The 20,114-nt window shown below is 39.9% G+C and overlaps 1 protein-coding gene across 3 annotated transcripts; it reads right to left on the reverse strand.

Annotated features, from left to right (window-relative positions):
* Window positions 1-1,774: 1,774 nt before the first annotated feature.
* LOC139599724 (LIM domain-binding protein 2) lies at window positions 1,775-13,934 on the reverse strand. Of its 3 annotated transcripts, none has more exons than XM_071447284.1 (3): window positions 13,791-13,934; window positions 12,631-12,779; window positions 1,775-3,068 (listed from the first exon to the last, which is right to left on the reverse strand). In XM_071447284.1, exons 1-3 carry the CDS (start codon window positions 13,891-13,893, stop codon window positions 2,838-2,840), a joined length of 483 nt encoding a protein of 160 aa, XP_071303385.1. In that variant the 5' UTR covers window positions 13,894-13,934; the 3' UTR covers window positions 1,775-2,837. The 3 variants fall into 3 exon arrangements, with proteins under 3 accessions (XP_071303385.1, XP_071303386.1, XP_071303384.1); XM_071447285.1 differs by having other exon boundaries at window positions 12,637-12,782; XM_071447283.1 differs by having other exon boundaries at window positions 12,631-12,782.
* Between the last annotated feature and the right edge of the window lie 6,180 nt (window positions 13,935-20,114).

Genomic DNA, 20,114 nt, shown 5'->3' on the forward strand with positions numbered 1-20,114 from the left:
CTGGGGACAGGGCATAAGCTCTTAGGATCAGAAATGGGATCACACCTCTGTCCTGAGTCTACCATGCCATTTCAAACATGAAAAGCCCATGCAGCAGCCCAGGCACAGGGCTGAAGGAGGTAACAGTGAGGAGACTGAGTCCAGCTGCTGTCCATCTCAACCACTTCCTCCAGCTAGCCCAGTTTGGACATTTCTTTTATGAATAAATAAGTGAATAAATAAAATCAGCTAGCTGTATCTGTTGCTCACCCTAACCACAATAGGGTGGATTGATAGCTGTAGACGAGGGTTTTGAGGAGATATGGAGAAAGTGTCCTTGGAGATTAATTCAAGGACAGCACTCTAAGGAGTCTGTTGCCCATTTTTCAAGCGTTCCTGTGTTTATTTACTGAAACAACAGGAGTAATATGACATCATAAATCTTTTAAAAATGGAAATACTAGTGCCAGTCTTGAAAGATTAATAATAAGGAACGCCTTTTAGAGTGTGCTCATGGAGATGTAATATGAATGATTAGTGTTCTTGAACATTAGAATTACAGTGTATAATTGTAATGTTATAGTGTTTATATAGAAGCCAGAGATCCCCTAACGGAGCACATTGTGAATTTAATTATTTACATGGAGAAATCAGGGCTGATGTAGTCACTGAATGATAAAACTACAGTTTCCTACAATCTGAAAATGTTATGAAGGAGCAGCATGGCTATCCATGTCTGTTATTCAGCTAGTTTTAAATCCTATAGTTGATATCCTTTGTGCTCTAGAGCTTGGAATGTCTTTTTGGCTACCTTCCTGCAAGGAGTACCATAGGTACCGAAATTCATTGAACAAGGATTTTGCCTGCAGGAGCATGATCCCACACCAGGGGCCAAGGCTGGTTCCTGGGGCAGGGAGGGAGCTGTCTCTCACCAAGAACCAAGTGGCCATACAGGGTGCTTTGCCTTGTACTCCTTCTGCAGTGGTGGCTTCAAACCTGTTTGGTAGAATCACATCCAGCAAAAGCATGAATAAAAAAATATGAATATATGCTAAGGAGACACATTTCCCTAGGCTGGCTTCTGGGTACACTTACAGCCACTCAGAAAAACCTAGGAGTTTCTTCAGCTGCTCTTACAATGTCAGCAATATTGAAAGTAGAGTTGCATGGAAGAACAAAACCCTCCTCCCCTGCACAAAAGGCAGGATTGTGTAGATTCAGCATCTCCCTGCTGACAGTTCTTCCTGTGTTTGCCACTCTCAGGGTGCACCTTGCAGGGCTTCCCACGTGCCTGCCTATGTGTGCCTCAGTCCTCCAGCTCAGCCCAGGGCTTTGCAGGCTGGGCTGTGCTTGGGGCACCTGCACAACTCCAGGGGTTTCACTGGTGCCTGTGAACAACTGATATGATAGCAAAGCAAAGAAAGGAGAATTTTTTAAATCCTCTCATCATAAAACTATCAGACAGCATTCAGCAGAGTGGAAATCCCTGCTCTGATAAGCCCTGGCCCTGGAAGGCAAGGGATGCAAAGTTCAGGATGGAGCTTCTCTAGCTGGATGCCCTGCAGTCCCTCACACTTGGCTCTCACTGCTGTAACTCACCTGTGGTGCTGCACATCCTTGTTAGAAAAAGAGCATCAAACCAAATTGAGCTGCAAGTGATTCACACCTACCCAAAGGCTTTCCCTTTAGCTGGAAAAAGACTGCAATTCAGTGAAACACTAATTCCAGAAATCCCTGGTGCACGATCCTGAACACGGGTGTGTTGTTGTGCATACAAGGAACTGTAAATGCTGTATAAGAGCACATTTGTTAACACAGTTTATTGGCACACTTATTGGCAAAGCATACATAAAATACAGTTGTATTATATAACACACTGACTCACTGTGTCTTTACATGATGAGTTGAACATATTAATATGTAAATGAAAAAAAATTAGTTTCTTTTATAAAGTTTCACATAAATACACCGGAATAAAAAACAAAACAAAACGAAAAAGTAAAACAAAAAAATGAGGGCTTTACAAAAATATTATACAAGAAATATACTATGAAAAGAAATAACAACAAAGCCAACTCAGATACAATAATGAAAACACAAAAGTTTTAGATTTATTAAGCTGCCCACAAAGTTAATGGATTACATGGCTTTAAAATATCTGGATCGACAGCAATTTTACAAAGCATAAACTCTCATAGGACTGGGTGTCTTTTTCCACATAAAAATATTTCTCATGTCTTTGATGAAAAAAAGACATTTCTTGTTTCAGTATTTTTATTAAATGATGGATAGAGTATCTACTGGCATCAGCTAAATGTAAATTAAAAATGCTGGATCCATTGAATGATTAACTGATGAAAGAAAAGTTAAAGACTGAACAAAAGTTACTTTAATTTACTTTTCTTTAAAAGCTGATCTTTTTCTGAAACAAGAAATTTCAGGTGCAAGTTGAAAAGCAGAAAATATATTACAATTGTAAAAAGTTTTACATAGTTATGTTAATGAGATCCTGAGCACTGATGACTTGTTAAAATATGGCCATTGTTTGATGAGGAAAAAAACAACCCCTTCCAATAAAATGCACTGTCAGAAATTTGCCATGAGATGCTGTTTAATTTTCAATTATTTTAATTGAGGTCAGTGCCAGTATCTAGTTGTATGACAATACTTCCAAGGAATGTATATGGAAGCTTATACAAGAGTTTTCCCTAACGAAAAAAGTTGTATAGCTTTAGTTTAGAAATAGATACTGTATCATTTGAAAGGTGTTTCTTTTAAATTTTATTTTGAAGAATGCTGTGAAACAGTAATTAATAACCCACTGAGGTACATTGCAGTGGGCACTGCTGCAGAATAACCTATTGGGAAGCTTGTGGTGTAGGGTTTTCAGATTTAGTCTCCTGGTTAGCAGCAGGTTTGCTGTTCCATGGGCTGTTATTTCCCAGTGCAGGTGAATTGTTGAAATCTTCTTCATCATCCATGCCATTTGCTGCATCATACTGTGTATTCTCTAATCTAGTGATAAGCCTTTCGTCTTCATCCCCAAATTCGCCTCCCATCAGAGTTGGTTCTCCTACCACCATCACATCCTGTGAACAGCACCCAATATTTGTTATATGGAAACCTTGAGAGAGAAAAAATCAACTTAAAAAAATTATGTTAGAGAATTCGCATCTCTTTTACTTTGTGACATTTGAACAACAGTTAAAAGTTCCCATATAGTAGGAACAAGGAGAGAGGCTTACACTTTATTTCTAATTTAATTAAAAATTATAACACATCTCTATAGCCGCATGCTCATGGCTCTGGATCTCAGATACCCCAGAACTGAAAAGCAGGTAGGCTGAAAAATATGCCTGATTTTAAGCAAATAAACAGGCTATGAAACTGCCTTTAAACTTCTCCTTAAAATATTTAGCCTTTATCCAGTAAATCCTTCCTGAGCCATTTTCTTTGGAAAGGCACCAGGGTGTATCTCAGTAGGAACTTGGTGATATGCGTATTTTAAAAGTAGTTTAAAAGAAACCACATTTCTTATCCTCAGACTTCTCAAACGTGGAGCACAGCACTCTAATAAAGATGGTAACTCTCTTATCCATAGCCAGCCAAGCCCTTTTGCGCATCCAATATACTTGACATTCTGCTACTTAATTATGGTAATTAATTTAGGTAAAGTTTTCGATAAAAACAATGTTCACACTGATTTGACAATTTGCATAGCTAATTAAGTCATTAGCAAAAACCTGCTGATTGCCAACAAGCCCTGAATTTACCATCTGTTATTTCATGGTGCCTGTCACCTAACTCCATGTAGGCAACCCTGCCGCCAATCTGTGCAGTAAGAGGACCAATCTGTCCAGCTGGTACCGTAAAAGCAAGATGAAGAGTGCTAATTATAATTACACTGATGAAGCTAGTACTCATCAGAAACTAAAGCATGCAAGAAAGAAAGAATTCATCTAATCACTGCTTTAAGTACAAATTGTCCTTCCATGAAAACAAGTAAACCGCCTACTGTACTCCAGTGCATCACAGATTTGCTGCAAAAAAACCTAAGCAGCATGGGATAGAAAGGTGCAAACTTGAGATTGGAAAGCAAAGGTGCAAAGCCAGAGAGCTCTCTTGTTCTCTCTGTTCAAGGGAGAATCAGGCTGCTGTGCTAACAGCTAAAGAAATGTGGGATGCATCTTTTCATGCAGCTCAGGTGTCAGGGCACCAGGTAGTGCTTGGTAGAAGTGCAGTAATTCCAGATGTATAGCTTTGTTCCTGCTGATTTAACAAGCCCTTCCAAGAATTCTGGTGAACAATGGATTCATTTTTTTAAAGGATCTGTTCCTCCTTATGAATGTTAATAGCAAACAGAAGACAAATGTTTGCATTTAATAAGGTTTCTTTTTAATCAGATATCTACTTCCTTCACCACAAAACAATATAAATTATTGCTTGCAAGTGTTTACACTATTTCTTGATATCCCTCAGCAAAGGCTGGCATGTTACAAAAGAATGTTTGTGTCACATTTTCAGCCTGTGCTATGTAAAAAAATTGTGAGTATATGAAAATTGTTACATTATTTCTTCTTCACTTTGTCTGTTTTGTTACTCCATCTATCCATGAAATATTTGGTTAACAAAACCTCACACATAGCTTTGTGACATAGTTTAAAAGACAAAGGTGTTGATAAGCAAAAGTTTATTCTAATTTATCCCATCCCTCTAAAGAACAGGCTCTGTGTGGTGTGCCCTGCTGGACCAGACCTGATCCCGTTGCATGGAGAGCATTAATGACCAAAGAGACCTGGCAGAGGACAGCGAGCTGCGTGTGAGTGTGCAGGGTTACAGGGCAGGCAAAAAGGACCCCAGGGGCTGAAACACAGGATCACACACCGAGGTGGCAACAGCTCCTTTGGCTTTGGCATTCTCAAGGGCAGGCCTCAAGCTCTCTCTGCTGCCAGACCAGCAAGAGGGCAGCACCTCGGATGGGACTCAGACAAGCACATCCAAAGTCACTGTGGGGCTGCAGCAGCTGGCTGGGGAGGCAGGGAGAGAGTTAAATATGTGTTACATCCACCAAATGATGGGGAGGGGAAATGTGCTCAACAGCTGCAAGTGCTGAAAGGAAGACAATCACTCTAGGCCAATCTGAGGAGATGTAGTCTAGGGTACTAAGATGGCATTAAGTAAACAAAAGTGTAATCCCCACTCCTAAAACAATATTCCTGTTCCTGATAATGGCAGGCTGAGGATTAACCATCCCATGGGAACAGTGCTAGTTTTACCGCTCAGGTCACCTAACACTAGGCCGGGAAAAAATCTCAATCTGTGGTAGGAAACATTCGTGCATCAGTGGGGAGATGTTCGATGACCTTGTGAGTATTTCCACCTCTGATTTCTCAGGTTCATTTCAAATATTATTCCTTTCACATCATGACTCCCACTGAGAGAACAGTTTGCACTTGTATTTCCCTCTATGCTATTGAGTCCTTCTCTCTCTCTCTCTGGGAATTGAACTACAATTATATTGAGGTTAGTGGAGTTTTCCCTCGCTCTATTTAAAAGATAGATATCACAGCATTCGTCAGGACATCTGAAAAAAATTCTTGACAATCTTGCCACTTACAGTTATATCAGGCAAAAATAGTGTCTCAGGAAGCGCACATGCTGTTTCCTCCCCAGAGGATTCTGCTCCTCAGACTGAAAGCTGAAGACCCCACCAAGTGCACCCCATTGAACCTCCACTCACTAGATCCCGTGCAATGACCACCAACCTCTGAGGAGGACTGGAAGTGACTCCTTTTAGAGCCCCTCAATGCTTCTCCTTAAATTGGCCAGTGGGGGTCACTGCTGTTGAATGACACAAGGCTCCATCCCTCCCAGGGTTGAGGCTGCAGCTCTGGAGTGCTCCTAGCTCCTGCTCATGGAGTGAGAAGCAGAATCCAAGAATTAAACCCTAGTCTCTTGCATGGCAGCACACACTGCTATGGCCTAGTTATGGTAGCACATATTTGACTAAATTAGTTTAAAAAAGATTTAGACTGTAGTCACTCAATCTTATTAATTTACTCTGTGATTAGAAACAACATTTTTGGTCAAGGAATGTCTCATGATAGTAAAATATGGCTGTAGTGAAGCACTGTAAATAAAGCAGTGGTCGTTTTACATTATGTGATAGAGATGTAGTATTTTATAATATAACCACAAAAGAAGCTTTCATGTATATCATACCTTTCATCCTGTAATAACCCTAGTTGCCATCCAAACTTAAATTGATGCATATAAACTATATAAACAGAGATCACTTCACACAACAGTCAAATGCAAGCACTTCTATTTAACAGACTGGTCATTTCTAGGTTTTATCTTTTTTTTTTATACCAAGCCTCAAAATTTAGCTCTGCCCTGCCCAGTTAAGTGACTAAACTTTTTAACTTGGGACGATCCTATGGCTAAACAATGTCCTGGCGAAGTTTAGAGGTTAAAAATCTGTTAGGCAATGTAAAATTCCCCATCCCCTTGCCTTCCATCTTTGCTGCTGTTAATGCATAGCCTCGCTCAGTGTGTTACAGTGGTCAGTTTGTAGCTCTGTTACAGTGATCAGTTTGTAACTCTGTTACAGTGGTCAGATTGTAGCTCTGTTACAGTGGTCAGACTGTAGTCCTGTTACAGTGGTCAGACTGTAGCTCTGTTACAGTGGTCAGTTTGTAGTTCTGTTACAGTGATCAGTTTGTAGTTCTGTTACAGTGATCAGACTGTAGCTCTGTTACAGTGATCAGTTTGTAGTTCTGTTACAGTGGTCAGTTTGTAGCTCTGTTACAATGGTCAGTTTGTAACTCTGTTACAGTGGTCAGTTTGTAGCTCTGTTACAATGGTCAGTTTGTAGCTCTGTTACAGTGGTCAGTTTGTAGCTCTGTTACAATGGTCAGTTTGTAGCTCTGTTACAATGGTCAGTTTGTAGCTCTGTTACAGTGGTCAGTTTGTAGCTCTGTTACAATGGTCAGTTTGTAGCTCTGTTACAGTGGTCAGTTTGTAGCTCTGTTACAATGGTCAGTTTGTAACTCTGTTACAGTGGTCAGTTTGTAGTCCTGTTACAATGGTCAGACTGTAGCTCTGTTACAGTGATCAGACTGTAGTTCTGTTACAGTGATCAGATTGTAGCTCTGTCACAGTGGTCATATTGTAGCTCTGTTACAGTGGTCAGATTGTAGCTCTGCTGTCACAGCCCCCAGAAGTAGACAAACAGTGCTTCTCAAGCCTAAGGTAATTAAAAATGCCTGGCACTCTCAAGTGTATCATTCAAGCACATCTCATGCTCCAAGGACTGAAAGCTGCACTAGTTTTAGCAGCTGGCATACCTCTAAGTGCTAAGTCAAAGGAAGAAGGGTTTCTCCTCCTGCTTTCCTTCTTATGGAATTGTGTTAGTGGTAAATATTTTAATAATTGACTTTTTAGCTCCTTGGCACAAAAATTATTATTGACTGAGAGCCCCACTGCTGCCCACAGCCATAATGGTCACTGCTTCCATGAGAAAAACATCAGACTGACTGGTATTGAAGTGATCTTTAGAAACAGAACTGACTTAATTAGGTTTCAGAGTAAACACTTTCTAGAGAAAAATCTTTCACATCTCATCATAATTCTCACTGTTAACTTGACATTCTGTTCTTGTTTGGAATGTTTTTCCTAAAGCACAAAAACTGGAAACCAAGTTATTCTCTCTCAACTCTTTACTACTAAATCTTAGACTGATTTGCATGGTTTTGAGACATGAGATAATTTCTGACACTAATCTCTGGCCCTGGCACTGTAGCTCTGGTTCTACAACATCCATTACAAACCTCCTAAACCTTCCCTGTTTCTGAAACACATATGAGACTGCATTGCTCCCTTCCACATTAGCAGGTTTATTTATGGATTTGGTTTCTGAATTTACAGAGAGCTACAAAGAGAAAGAGAGATTATTGAGAAACGTAACTTGCTTAAAGAGTGTAAGGAGGTTCTACTTTAGACTCTGGATGTAACAAAGAATGTTTCATTGACTCAGTGGCATGTAGTGATGCTTTAGTCTTTCCAACACATGGTATTTCACTGGGTTTATGGTTACAGCACTACACTCAATGGGATCTTCATTAGTAAATGAAAGCAAAATCCACCTATTAATTTCTGTGGTGATGACTGGGAGCAGCATAGAGCAATGGTTCTTAGAGCTTGTGAGAGTTGTGGATTGCTATCAAGTTTCAAAAATATGAAAATAGATCAATATGCCCTTTTAAAATTAAACTTAACAGAGAGTGATATTTAAGTGAAAATAGCTGGATGAACCCCTTCTGATGACCTTGCTTATACCTGTAATTCACAGATCTCAATGTACAAATCACTGCTCTACAATACAAGGGTTTGGGCTTTTGGGAAAGTTTTATTTGAAACAGAAGAATATGAAAAATGCTAAGGAATATGACTTTAGTCAGTGAGAAGGCTTGAAAACTGAGCAAAGATTTGGGAAATTATTGCAGCTAGCTTCAAATACTAGAGGAAATTATTAGTACTGTGTAAGTGGTAAGACAATGACACACCCAAATTAGGTAACTAATTTCTTTAAAATGATAGGAAGGCCAACATCAGAAAGGCAGGTTTTCTATGAACCTTGCAGAAGGACTGTTGCTCATCTTTGCTCTTTGTCTAGAGGAAATTGGTAACTCCAGTTTCTGCCTAATAAGCCTTTCAAAGATCAGATGTGATTGAGAATATGAACAGATCCAAGTTTAACTTACTGGCATCTGCTGAGACTAAGGCAGCTGAGGGGACTACACTTCCTGGGTCCCTGTCCTGTCTGCTTCCTTTATGCACTAAAACCAGGCAATTTACCTATGGGGAGCACTGGCAGTACTAAGCCTGCACCCAGGAGAGCCTGAGAACAGGAAATTTCTGGTGAGAAAAACGTTTTTGGATTTGTGCTGACTTTAGCAGCACTTAGTTCTACTTCCACCACACTACACTGTGTTACCTCAGCACCTACAGGATTTGGGTCAAAAGCATCACTGGACAAGCAATGAGCCAAACTAAGAATGAGTTGTGTGGTGCAATCATGTGGCACACTGGCTAACTGCATTTGTATCAAGAATGTAGGAAATATGTAGTACATAGAAAAGGTATTAAACAAGGGACTTGGGCCAGAAGAGTCATGTTGACAAGAGATCCTGAGGGGATCCTGAAGGTCTGCAATCAGTAACCTGAGAATGAACTGAATCACAGAAACTACTGTTCATCCCACCATCATAAGAGAAAATGGGTACATAGAGTGCAGGTGACTGTCAAAAGGACAAAAATTTGTATTTTATTTACCACAGTTGAGAAAGCATCACATAGTTAGAGATAAGAGTATGGACTGAGAGTGAACATTTTCAAATTCCTGCTGAAAGGGAAGGTACCCACCCACTAGCAGAGACCCTTCAGATGCTGTTATGGGTTGTCATTAGAGATGTATCAGTATGTGGCAGCACTGTGGAAATGCTAATAAATTTAAGGCAACACAAGGAGTACAAATGATACTGATTGATTAGGCTTCAACAACTTCAGGATGCAGTGCCAATCTGACCCATGCATGGAAACACAATCACATCATTTCACCTTCTGAGCTTGGCTCTCTATTGTCTGCACTGTCTGTGCCTGGACAACTGATCAGAAAATAATGCAGGTGGAGGAAATGGCACAACCTTCTCCATCTCCTAGTGGAAGAACGTCTATCTGGCAAGTAACATTCCCTCATTAATCAAGGTTTGCCCAATGTATTTATCTGAAGAGCTGGAAGGGGCTGTGGGGAAATGACAAAACTCTGAAGTTTCAAGATTTTCCATAGCTGATGGTGCTTCTGTTATCTGAACACTATCCTGAACATGGGACATTTACCTCTCTAGGCATGAAGACCTCATTAAAGAAACAGAAGTTAATGGTGTGAGTGAGAAATGGGGATGAGGTGTGTGGTAAGTTCACATATTTGCCAGACTGCATGCAGCATTAATGTAGGAGCAAAATGGAATAATTACTAATGTCCTAAACCAAGAAACATCACATAGAATAGAGGCTAAAAAAACACTATTTAATCAGGATTAATTTAATATCAAAGTTAAAACAGAAGCATAAAAGAGACAGGAAATTTGATGTGATTATGATGGAGAGACTGACTTTGCTGGCAGGAAAGAAATCATTGGAGAAAAAGTTGGAATACAGGACTTCATATTAATCCAGGGTTGATATAGATATGAGCTCATTGTGGGGTTCTCCAGAGAGGAGAATGAGAAAAATGGAACTGAAACTAGCTCTGGTTATTTGAGTCATCTGGATAGACGATGCAGTGATTTCATTCCTCTTCTCTAATAAAGAGAGGGGAAATGCTTTTAACACTGAAAGTGAATGATTTCAGTAGGGTGGGTTTTTTTCTACTGATCAGAAAAGTCCCATTCACAGAAAGCTGTACAGCCAAATGAATATTTCAGTGAATTGAAAACTGCCAAATTGTGTTCAAGGATCTCTTGTCTTCTATTGCATGTAAGGGAAACCAAACATTAACTACTAAATGATACACTTTAAAGTACAGTTATGGGAAAGAAACAGAAAGCAAGTTCCTGCTACCTGCAGCTATCTTCAGAAAGCAATGGCAACAAGGTCCACTTCAAAGAATGCATAGTTTTGAAGAAGCGTGGGATAACATCTCTTTATTAAACTGAAAAGCGTTGAATAGTTTTACACCAAAATATCCTCCTGCTAAAATTATTTTGAGTTGTCTACTCTACAGGGTGGCCAAACCATCAATTCCATCTGGTTTGCTATCTTTGCTGTGGGGAAGATGGGAAGAGCTGTTAGTATGTCAAATTGAACAGCTAAGCATTTTCCCCTTTGCAGATGGAAAGGAGAAGTGTCCTAAAAATGGAACCTGATCCTCCATACAAAAGAGTTTGGACCATTTTCCTACACTGGTACAGAAAGCAAAGAATATTGAAAACTATTGAGTATGCAACATCCTGAAAGTAAAAGAAGGCTAAAAATCCATCCCTCATACCATAATAAACTTCACCAATATGTCTCAGATGCTCAACTATCATCTCCATCACAAGAGCAGCCTTGACTGCTTCATCTGTCAGGAGCAGCCTTCAGCACCTGAAGTCACTTTCACTATCAGTGGGAGTGACAGGTAACTATCAGAGGGCTCAACCACATTCAAACATTCAAGTACACACAGCTACCACTGAATGCCACAAAAGTCCTCTCTCCAGGGAGGAGCAGGCTGAAGAGAGGCAGGGGGTCACATTCTGGTCCTGCTGAACTCTGAGCAGGATGTAGCTGACAGAAAATGTCTACTGTCTTTTAAAGTTGGAGACAGCAGGGAACTAGCTGGTTGCTTGGTTTTGCACTTCATTGCAGTTTTTTCTTAAATATGGTTGAATATTGATCCAAAGGTTTTCCTGGCAGATAGCATCAGTGGGGCAGGGTGGTGCCTGCCACCAGGAGATCAGGTAGTCAGCCTTCTGACTGCTTTGTGCTGCCAGAAAAACACAGAGATGCCTATATTAGGGAAAGAATCTGACTCTGGGGATGCAAGCCAATTTTAATATGACAAGGAGGAAATATGAGTTTAATGTACTGAAGCCCAAAGCTGTAAACTAGTGGATTGCTAAATCAGCTGCTAAACAAAAATCTTCATTTCATTTCACTGGTGTTAGTCTACTCCTCTTTTTTAAATCTGGATATTCAAGCTTCCTAGGAAGTGTCTGCTTTGTGCTAGCAAAACGCCTATATTCTTTGTCAGGTTTCAGAGGACACCTACCCCTTCCTATCTGCTGATCAAAAATCCAATAAAATACCTGCATATTATTCCCAGGATATGACTTTATGGTTCCTATAATATCAAATTAATTTCCCAAGCTTTAAAATGCATAAGCTATCTCCTTATTGACTAAGGCACACTTTGTCACAATTTGGGGTCTGAATACCCCTGTATTGTGACTAAGACAGTAAATGTCACATTATTGAAGAGCTGATACAGTTGTTACTCTGGAAATAACTTGGTGTCTCCCTATACAATTAGGATGTCAAGAGTTACAGCTAGTAGGGTGGATAAGCTGAGTACCACATTCCAGGGGACCTACCCTCTGCAAGGGGAGTGATTGGACAAAGAGGTAAAATCTGCAGGTAAGTTAAATCATAACCTGTTCCTGTTCAGCATCTGAACCTGGTAAGGTACTAACACAGAGAGACCAGCAGCTTCCTCAGGTACAGCTCTACTGCACCACTGGGACACATCCTTGCTTAGCACCTGGCAGGTGAAGTCTGCAAGGCTCATGCTATGTCTAAAACACGAGGCCTGAGCGGAGTCCTGCCACTACTGAAGGGACTCCCCCTGACAAAAAGGGGAACTGGCCCAGGCCTTTAAAAAAATCACATCTGATCCTCAGGACACTTCTGTTTGAGGGTCCTGCATTAAAGCTGCGCTGCAGAACAGCTCCTTCCCACCTCTCCACTAATTCCCCACTTCCACAGCACACTGTGCAAGATTGCCTTTCACATGTGATAGTTTGGCTCAAGAATGCACCTTCTTTACAATGTATGGAAAGAATTAAAGCACCATAAGTGATTCAGGCCTAAAAGGAAAGTGAGACTTACAGGTACCTGACTTGATAGACTCAGGTTTGCAGCAGCTGACTTTTTCTTGCTGTTGGTACTATTTGCGTTGTTCCCAGCACTGCTGTTGGAAGTGCTGCTGGTAGAGTTTTTCCTTTTCCTCCGTTTGGTTGTTGGTTGTCTTGTGGGTTCTGCTGCAATAAAATGATAAGAAGGAAAGCAAATGGCAGATACTGTTAAGCAAGAACTAAAATGATCCATAAGAAGTGGTGCTGAAATAGTTTTTCAATTAGTTTTGAATTGCTAAGTTTAATAGCAGCAGTTGTGTTAGATTTAACATACAAACCGTAGAATGATATTTGGACTCAAACCAATGGAATCTGCTTTCAATTTTTTCTGATGGATTAACAAAACTTATTTTCCTTGCATTGTCAATAAAGGTATTCAAAAGACTTTTACTGATGGGAGTATCATAATGATGATCATGGTGGTCAAAGTGACTGTGGAACTTGCTGAAGGTCACACAGCAAGAAATGGTGCTAAATAAAAATGCAGGTCCTACTGTGATGGAGGGTGCAGCCTCAAACTCTACCCTACTGCTGCCATCCATACAGCAAGCAACAAGCAAAATGGTATTGCCCTGCAAGCCTGCAACCCTCAGACTGAATCAGGACAATCACAGAGCTTTGCTTGAACTGGCAAAGCACAGAGGGACAATTGTTCTTCTCAAAATTTGGCCTGGGCACCCATGTGAAAACTCTAAGATATAAAAATCTTTATAATCTGAAAAAAGAGAGAATTATTATTTTGAAGTGTAAGAGGAGTGAGATTAGGTCTAGACCTGCACATAACTTAATATTAGTCTCAAAGATAATTAATTATGAATTGTAGCTGTAATTTCAGAGTCACACCAGGAAGCAGGATTACACAAACAATGAATTCTAATGGAGCCAGTAGGCATTTTGCATTCCATCTACACATATTTTTGTACTAAATTATATCCTAGTCATAGTGAAGCCGTCTCAGTGTGCACATCTATAAATCAGTTGTGCCAGACTGAAATCATAAAATATCAGAATAATTTTCAGGCTTGCTTCGGGAACATTGTTAGTTTTTATTACTTTCCTTTATAAGTAAGCTTTCCCATTGCTTCTCTATTAATTTTATTATAAAATAAGTAGAATTTTGGAAGTGAAACATACCTGGTGGGGCCACCATTCTCTGCCATTTTTGAAATAAGCAAGTCTTCAAGCAGTCTCGAGGACTTAGATTGTAAGTTTTATGTCTTGACATCAGTTCCTGCATTGGCTCCAGTATAACACACAACTAGAAGAAAAAAACAGAATAGAACAATTTCATCCAAGCAAAGCCTCCATTGATCAGTATTTACATAGCTGGAAATTATATTTTTGGATTTCTTTTACTCTTGCTAATGGAGCATGCCTTATACAGTTCAGTTTAATCTGCACTTGGATTGCAAAATAAAAACTCTGAATTAGGAAAACTTCTTCTTGCTATGTATTATCCTAGGTAATTTATGGATATATCAGATAAACTTCAACTCTAGTCTTCCAGGCTACAGAGATTTCAGAAGAGTAGAAAATGTTCATGCTTCATTGCCAAAGCTACAAAGATTGATAAATAATAAATGCCCATAGTTGATTAGCATTCACATACAGCAAAACAGGTTCTTCTGACCTACTGCACACCACAATGAGAACTTATAAATGATCTTTTATTTTGATAGTTCATGCAAAATAATTCAGGTAATTTTGGGCTTTTTTTGTTATATGAGGACTATACACTCTCTTCTTATCATATGAATGACCCATATAGGAAAAAAAGAGAAGCACTTTATTTTTCTTGTCTGTTTGAATGCTGAATATATAGGATACAGATTTCTGAAAATATGGAATTTCAAACTTCTTTTTTTAAATAGAGTCTTATATATTTTCTACCTGTTCACTTAATAATTAAATATTGTTCACTGCTTTCTACTCCTGTTAGCACAGCAGATCCAGCAGAAAGAACACCATGCTGCTTTCTAGTCTCTCCTGTTTATACACACAGAATCATTTCCAGTCATTTAAACCTCACTCAAAGCCATAGAAGGCTACAAAATTGCACATCTGTGACTGAGGGCTTACTCTTGTTTGCCAGAGCCTTGGTTTTTAGGCATCCTAAACGAGGACAAAAACTCCAGGCTGACCTACAGGTGCTACCTGAAATTTGCAGAGCTGGCACATAGGAGGAAATGGCTCCTTACTTGCAAACTGAGCACATATGATAAGGAAGTAGCTGGCACAGAATATGCATGGAGCCTGCATGCCATTTTTACTCACTTTTCAAAGCAGAACTGCATTTAGAAGCAGGGGCAGGTTTGGCTTTTTTTACCAACAGAAGTAGGGCAACAAGTTGATCAAATTATTGGAAGTTAGAATGGCAACTGAAGAAAGGGATAATTTAAGCCAAGTCTTGTTTTGAATTATTTCCTTAATTTTAGGAAGTTTTGCTGAAGGAGTGTCCTGGATTTTCTTTAGCAGGAGATGTTTTCCCTTTGTTCTTTGACAAATATGTAAGACAGGAGACAAATTCTTCTCTCCGGGCTGCAGAGCTGAGCAATGCTTGCTCCATTCTCCCTAAGTGCACCCTTCTCTCATTCACATAAATGGAGACACAATGTATGCAGGGAAAATAGTTGAAAGGGTGAGGACTGCCATGAGGAATGAGTCTAATTCAGCATTTAAATATTACTGTGTATTGGCACTGCTGTTTGATGAGCCTTCCATTAACAGCAGTTAAAACAGAGATAACATAAAGCAGCAGGGAGAATGAAGAGCTTGACTATGAGAAATTATTTTTTTCCAACTGCAGAAATTGAATCTGCAGTTGGCTCATTGATGTTTTTCTTACATAGTTTTTACATATTTTTTGTAAATGAATATTTGCAAGATAATCTAATAGACAGAGAGCTACTATCACAAAGTACACTCTGGGTTTGGATTTTCGTCTAGTTCAATATTCAACAAAAATTAAGATCATCAGGTCCTAAAATATATGCAGGATCCAGTTTATGCTGTGAAAAAGGTGTTGTATTTTGAGTTGATATTTAATTTATTCTGAAACCTGCAGGTGCTTGCTCAGGTTTTGTGTGTTTGTGTATGTGAGTGAGAAAGAGATTTGTGATTGTAATGGACACCATTGTTTTGGCTCTCAAAAATCTGGGTTTCTGGCATGGCTGGCTAAATTTCCTCATTAGGAGCTGACAGCAGCAAGCAGGAAAAAATACTTGTGATAATTCTGAGCAAACTAGTTACCCTGGGCAGAGCACTAGACTCACACAGCTCTACTGCTGCTGGGACTAAAAATACAGAAATATATATGTAGGTTCTTCCAACATTTCCCTAAGGACACTTTATTCATTATATACTTACTCTTCCCTAGATATTTATTATTGGCAACAAAGAGAAGTTTCTTCTTTATCATCTTGGCAAAGATGTTTGCTATTGTGCTCTAACCATAATGTGCACTGAGAACTATGCTGTCCCCGCTGCCTGTGGATATCTTGACTGCTAATCCTGTATATAACCTCTTTCACTTCACTCACAAGATTAAAATGGAATACAGACCCAATGTGTAGAAATGCTTGACTGATCTCACTTGCATAGAGAAAAACATATGGGCATTGAGGGCCCTACTCCAGGACATGGAGAAGTCTCAGCTTCTGAATACTTGGGAACTGTACCCACTCACATGAATTCTTCTGGTTTTTGGAGAATTCACAACCATTTTCTTCCTCTAAAATTGTAAGGTCAGCTTTGGATACTTGAGTAATAGCAGGGCATTGAATTCTATAGTTTTAAATGTACCTACCTGATGTGAATTTGGCATAAGTGTAAAATTAACTGGATTAAAAATGATTGATATCAAATTTCACAGTCCTTTTTGGTGATCTTTGAGACCTACTTGAAATCTAAAGTGACTCAAACCCAAATCCTTGAAAGAGGAAATGATTGTGCTCCAATTATCTTAAGTCCAAGGAACTTGTCATTGACAATCAGTAACTTGTTTTGTTTTTTTTTAAAAAAAAGCCAGTTTAAAAATGTAGGGACAAGATGCATTTAAAAGCTTGATTGGCCAAAACCTCCTGATGTCTTTAAACAATGGTGGGCAGGTAACTGGCAGGCTGGGTTGACAGAGTGAGTTCTTAAAACAGAGCTAATGAAATGTTTTATTCTCCTGCATTCATTGGCTTATAGAAGCCTGAGGCTTAAACTGTCTATTCCCCACAGATCATCTAGTCTCCCTCTGTGAGATTTCTTCACAACATCCATTTTAACATTTTTTCAGGCACTGGATAATACCAAAATGTACAAGTTTTTACTACAGTACTATATTAATAATATTTGGAACACCAACAAAACCAATCTCTTTTACAAGCAGTTTCTTCACAGCTTGAAATCAGTCACCCAAGAAAATAGCCTAAAGACTTCAAGAATTTAGTGCGGTGACGATGTATGATTACAGAAATACTTTCTACATTCCTAGGAATACAGAACCTTTAATGGCAATGCTTGACAAGAGAGATATTTCTGAGTTCCACACTTAGGCAACACTAGAGTTGGGATCCATATGGCTGTGCACAGGTGTCTGGTGCCAGCTGAAATGCCCTAGATGATGCTGAGTCTGATCCACCAGATCTCTCTTGCTGTCCCAGAAGGACACAAAGCTCCTTGTGGATGTCACAGGCACTAGAATGTGCCTTAATTGTGTGTGCAGTTGAACAAAGCCTAAAGTTCGAAGAAAAAATTATGTTTGTTTTAGCTTTTAAAATGTATTTGGAAAAATGTGTATCATAATGGATTATGTACTTTCCCTCTGTGGTACTAAAACCCACTGAAAGAACTCCACAATATGCTTAGTAACCCAATACTATTAGAATTAGTTTCTAGCCATCTTATCTGAGCTTGTTGTGATGGTGTCTGACCATTGCTCAAATCACTGCTGTTTCACTGTCAGAGCTGTGAGGTGGAGCCAGCTCTAGGGATGAGCACAGTGCTTCACTCTGGGAGGTCACTGGCACGAGCAGCCTGTATTTGTGGGTGTCCAGTACACACTGCGACCCATGCACATGGTTTGGAACTATACACACTGGCAGTGACCTTCCTGGAGCTCCATATGGATCCTATGGACAATTCATCAGTTAGAGGGCTTGGATCCAACTTGACAAAGTGGTAATGCTATATCCTTGGGGCTGAGGGAATGAAAATAGGGAACATAATAATGTTTGGGGGTTGTTTTGGGTTGTTGGGTTGTTGGTTGCTTTTTCTTTTTTTTTGTGTTAGTAAAACATATCTGAAAGAATTTGATTTATTTTAATGTGTTTTTTTTTGAGGAGAAAACTAGCATTTACAGGTTTCAAAACCCAGTGTTTTTCAAGAATGGAGTTATATGAGGAGATAGTGGTGGCACTGCAGACAGAGTTAAAGGGTTCTGAGAATATGGATCCACACACAATTTCCTGTAATACCTCAGATATCAGCAGAGCCCAAACTAGCCTTCATCAGTAAGGGGTCATATTCAGCTCTGAGATCAGTCCAGCCACACCAAGAATAGTTTTACCCTTATGATTTTTGTTCTAATGCTGGGTTTTTATTCCACTCCGAGATCAGATACTCCTTCTGGAAGCAGTGAGTACTACCAAGCAGCACGGATGGGACAGCTCTCTTTTACCTTTCGCATAGCACAGGCTCGTGCCCTGTATTTCCAGTTTCAGCGGCGATGCCCCCCTGCAGAAGCCGCCCTGCTGCGGGAGGGTTCCTGCCTGGCGGCGCTGCCGGCGCGGAGCTGCAGGGGGCAGAGCTGCCCCGGCCAAGGCGCTCCGCTCCTCCGCGCCGGCAGCACAAAGGAGCGGCGGCCCTGCCTGCGCTTCCCAGGGCTCGCTGCGCTCCAAGGAGAAACCGGCGAGCTTCCAGGCTTGCCGTATTTAGCTGGTGACACTACAGAATCAAACAGGCAGTTCCTTTAAATCAGGAAACATATCTGGTCAGTAAGCCAGGTGGCCAACAAGTCCCACGGTCTACCAAAACAAGCAAGTTTTAGCTATCTTCTTCCTATGGCTGCCTATTTTGTCTGAATACATAAAAGTTTCACTAACTACAATTTAAAAAATGGAAATGGCTAAAATTTTTCATGTAGATGACACTTAAGAATGTAAATGTATAATGTAACATCATTTTTTTCTGAATGAGGCAGCAAGGAACCAGGCAGCAATGAGAGTGTTCCCTGAAGTTCTACTAAAATGTAGTTTTAACTCTTTGATGCTTGGAACATCTCTTGGTCAAATGCCTGTATTAATCACTTGAAAATTATAGGAACTGTTGCGTATTCAGGGCTCATGTTGATTTACAGCCCTTCCTAAAAGTGACAAAACCCCCATTTGAATGGGAGGATTAATCATTAGCTAATATTCAGGTAGGATGTTGACAGTGAAGGTATACCTGGAATACAATGTGCAGCCTTGAAGAGGTTCAGTGTTCTTTTAGAGCTCGTTTTTTATCCTCCACAAAGACTCTGAGTTATCAACCAACAAATCTAAACAAAACATTTTATTTCTATGCTGAAATGCAGTCTTCCCTCTGCACACCCTCTATGTGCTCTAGAGAAAACAACTCCAGTTCATGCTGCTAGAGAAATTCTGGCCCCAGGGCATTTCCCTGAGAAAGGTCCCATTTCTTCAGAGGGGCAGGATTGCTGCAAAGAACTGAAATGTCTCTGCACATCCACATCCACTGTTTTATGCCCATCCACAGGTACACATTTCCAGATGTCCACAATATGTTACTGACACACCTGCAGTGAGGCAGGGGACACACTAGGGATGTTTTTTCTTGTAAAAGAGCTATACTTGGAAGTTTGTCTTCCTTGAGTGGTTTCAAAACCCTGTATGAGTTCCCTGGACCCCCAGCAGCATGGCACTGGAACAGGAAAGCATTGCTGCAGTCCTCAATGCAGTTCATTTTTGGAGTTAGAAACAGAGAAAGCTTATGGCTGATTTTAAATTTCTCTGCTCATGCTTGTTTTTCAGAATTAATGTAAGTTTCATTCCCCTGCAGAACAGAGGGAGGAATGAAAATTTCCTAGGAACATATTGCTGCTTCTTTCACTGGCCGGCTTGCAATTCACTGCTCAAAATAGCATGTGTTTTTTAAGGATCACATGTGAATACAGAACATTTTCCTCTTAAAAACCATCTTTGTTTTCCACTAAAAACATGAAGATATAAATGAGAAATGTTTTGGGGTTTTTACGAACTGAAAGAAATTAGGTGTTTTTTTACATACTTGTTTTCTAAGGGGGGAATGCTTTGGCTTTGTTTTAAGCTCTTGCCCAGTATGTCAAGTCAAATACAAGTCTCTTCCATCAGTACATTTCAGTGGATCAGCTATATCCATGGTCCTTCCCTGCAAGGTAAACTTCAAGCCAAAAGAAGAGGTTTTGAGATTGCCATCACTCAACTTACTGTT

Source organism: Agelaius tricolor, unplaced genomic scaffold (assembly GCF_023055355.1).
Source record: "Agelaius tricolor isolate 1412-34295 unplaced genomic scaffold, bAgeTri1.0.p SCAF_24, whole genome shotgun sequence".
NCBI lineage: Eukaryota > Metazoa > Chordata > Aves > Passeriformes > Icteridae > Agelaius > Agelaius tricolor.

Bases quoted from the DNA above. Each gene is read 5' to 3' on its own strand.
- LOC139599724 (XM_071447283.1), bottom strand. From the start codon at position 13,893: ATGCAGGAACTGATGTCAAGACATAAAACTTACAATCTAAGTCCTCGA. The intron at 12,783-13,790 runs GTATGTTTCACT...ATTTTATTGCAG, and splicing joins GAGAATGGTGGCCCCACCAG to CAGAACCCACAAGACAACCA. The intron at 3,069-12,630 runs GTAAGTCTCACT...TGCTGTTCACAG, and splicing joins GTCTATCAAGTCAGGTACCT to GATGTGATGGTGGTAGGAGA.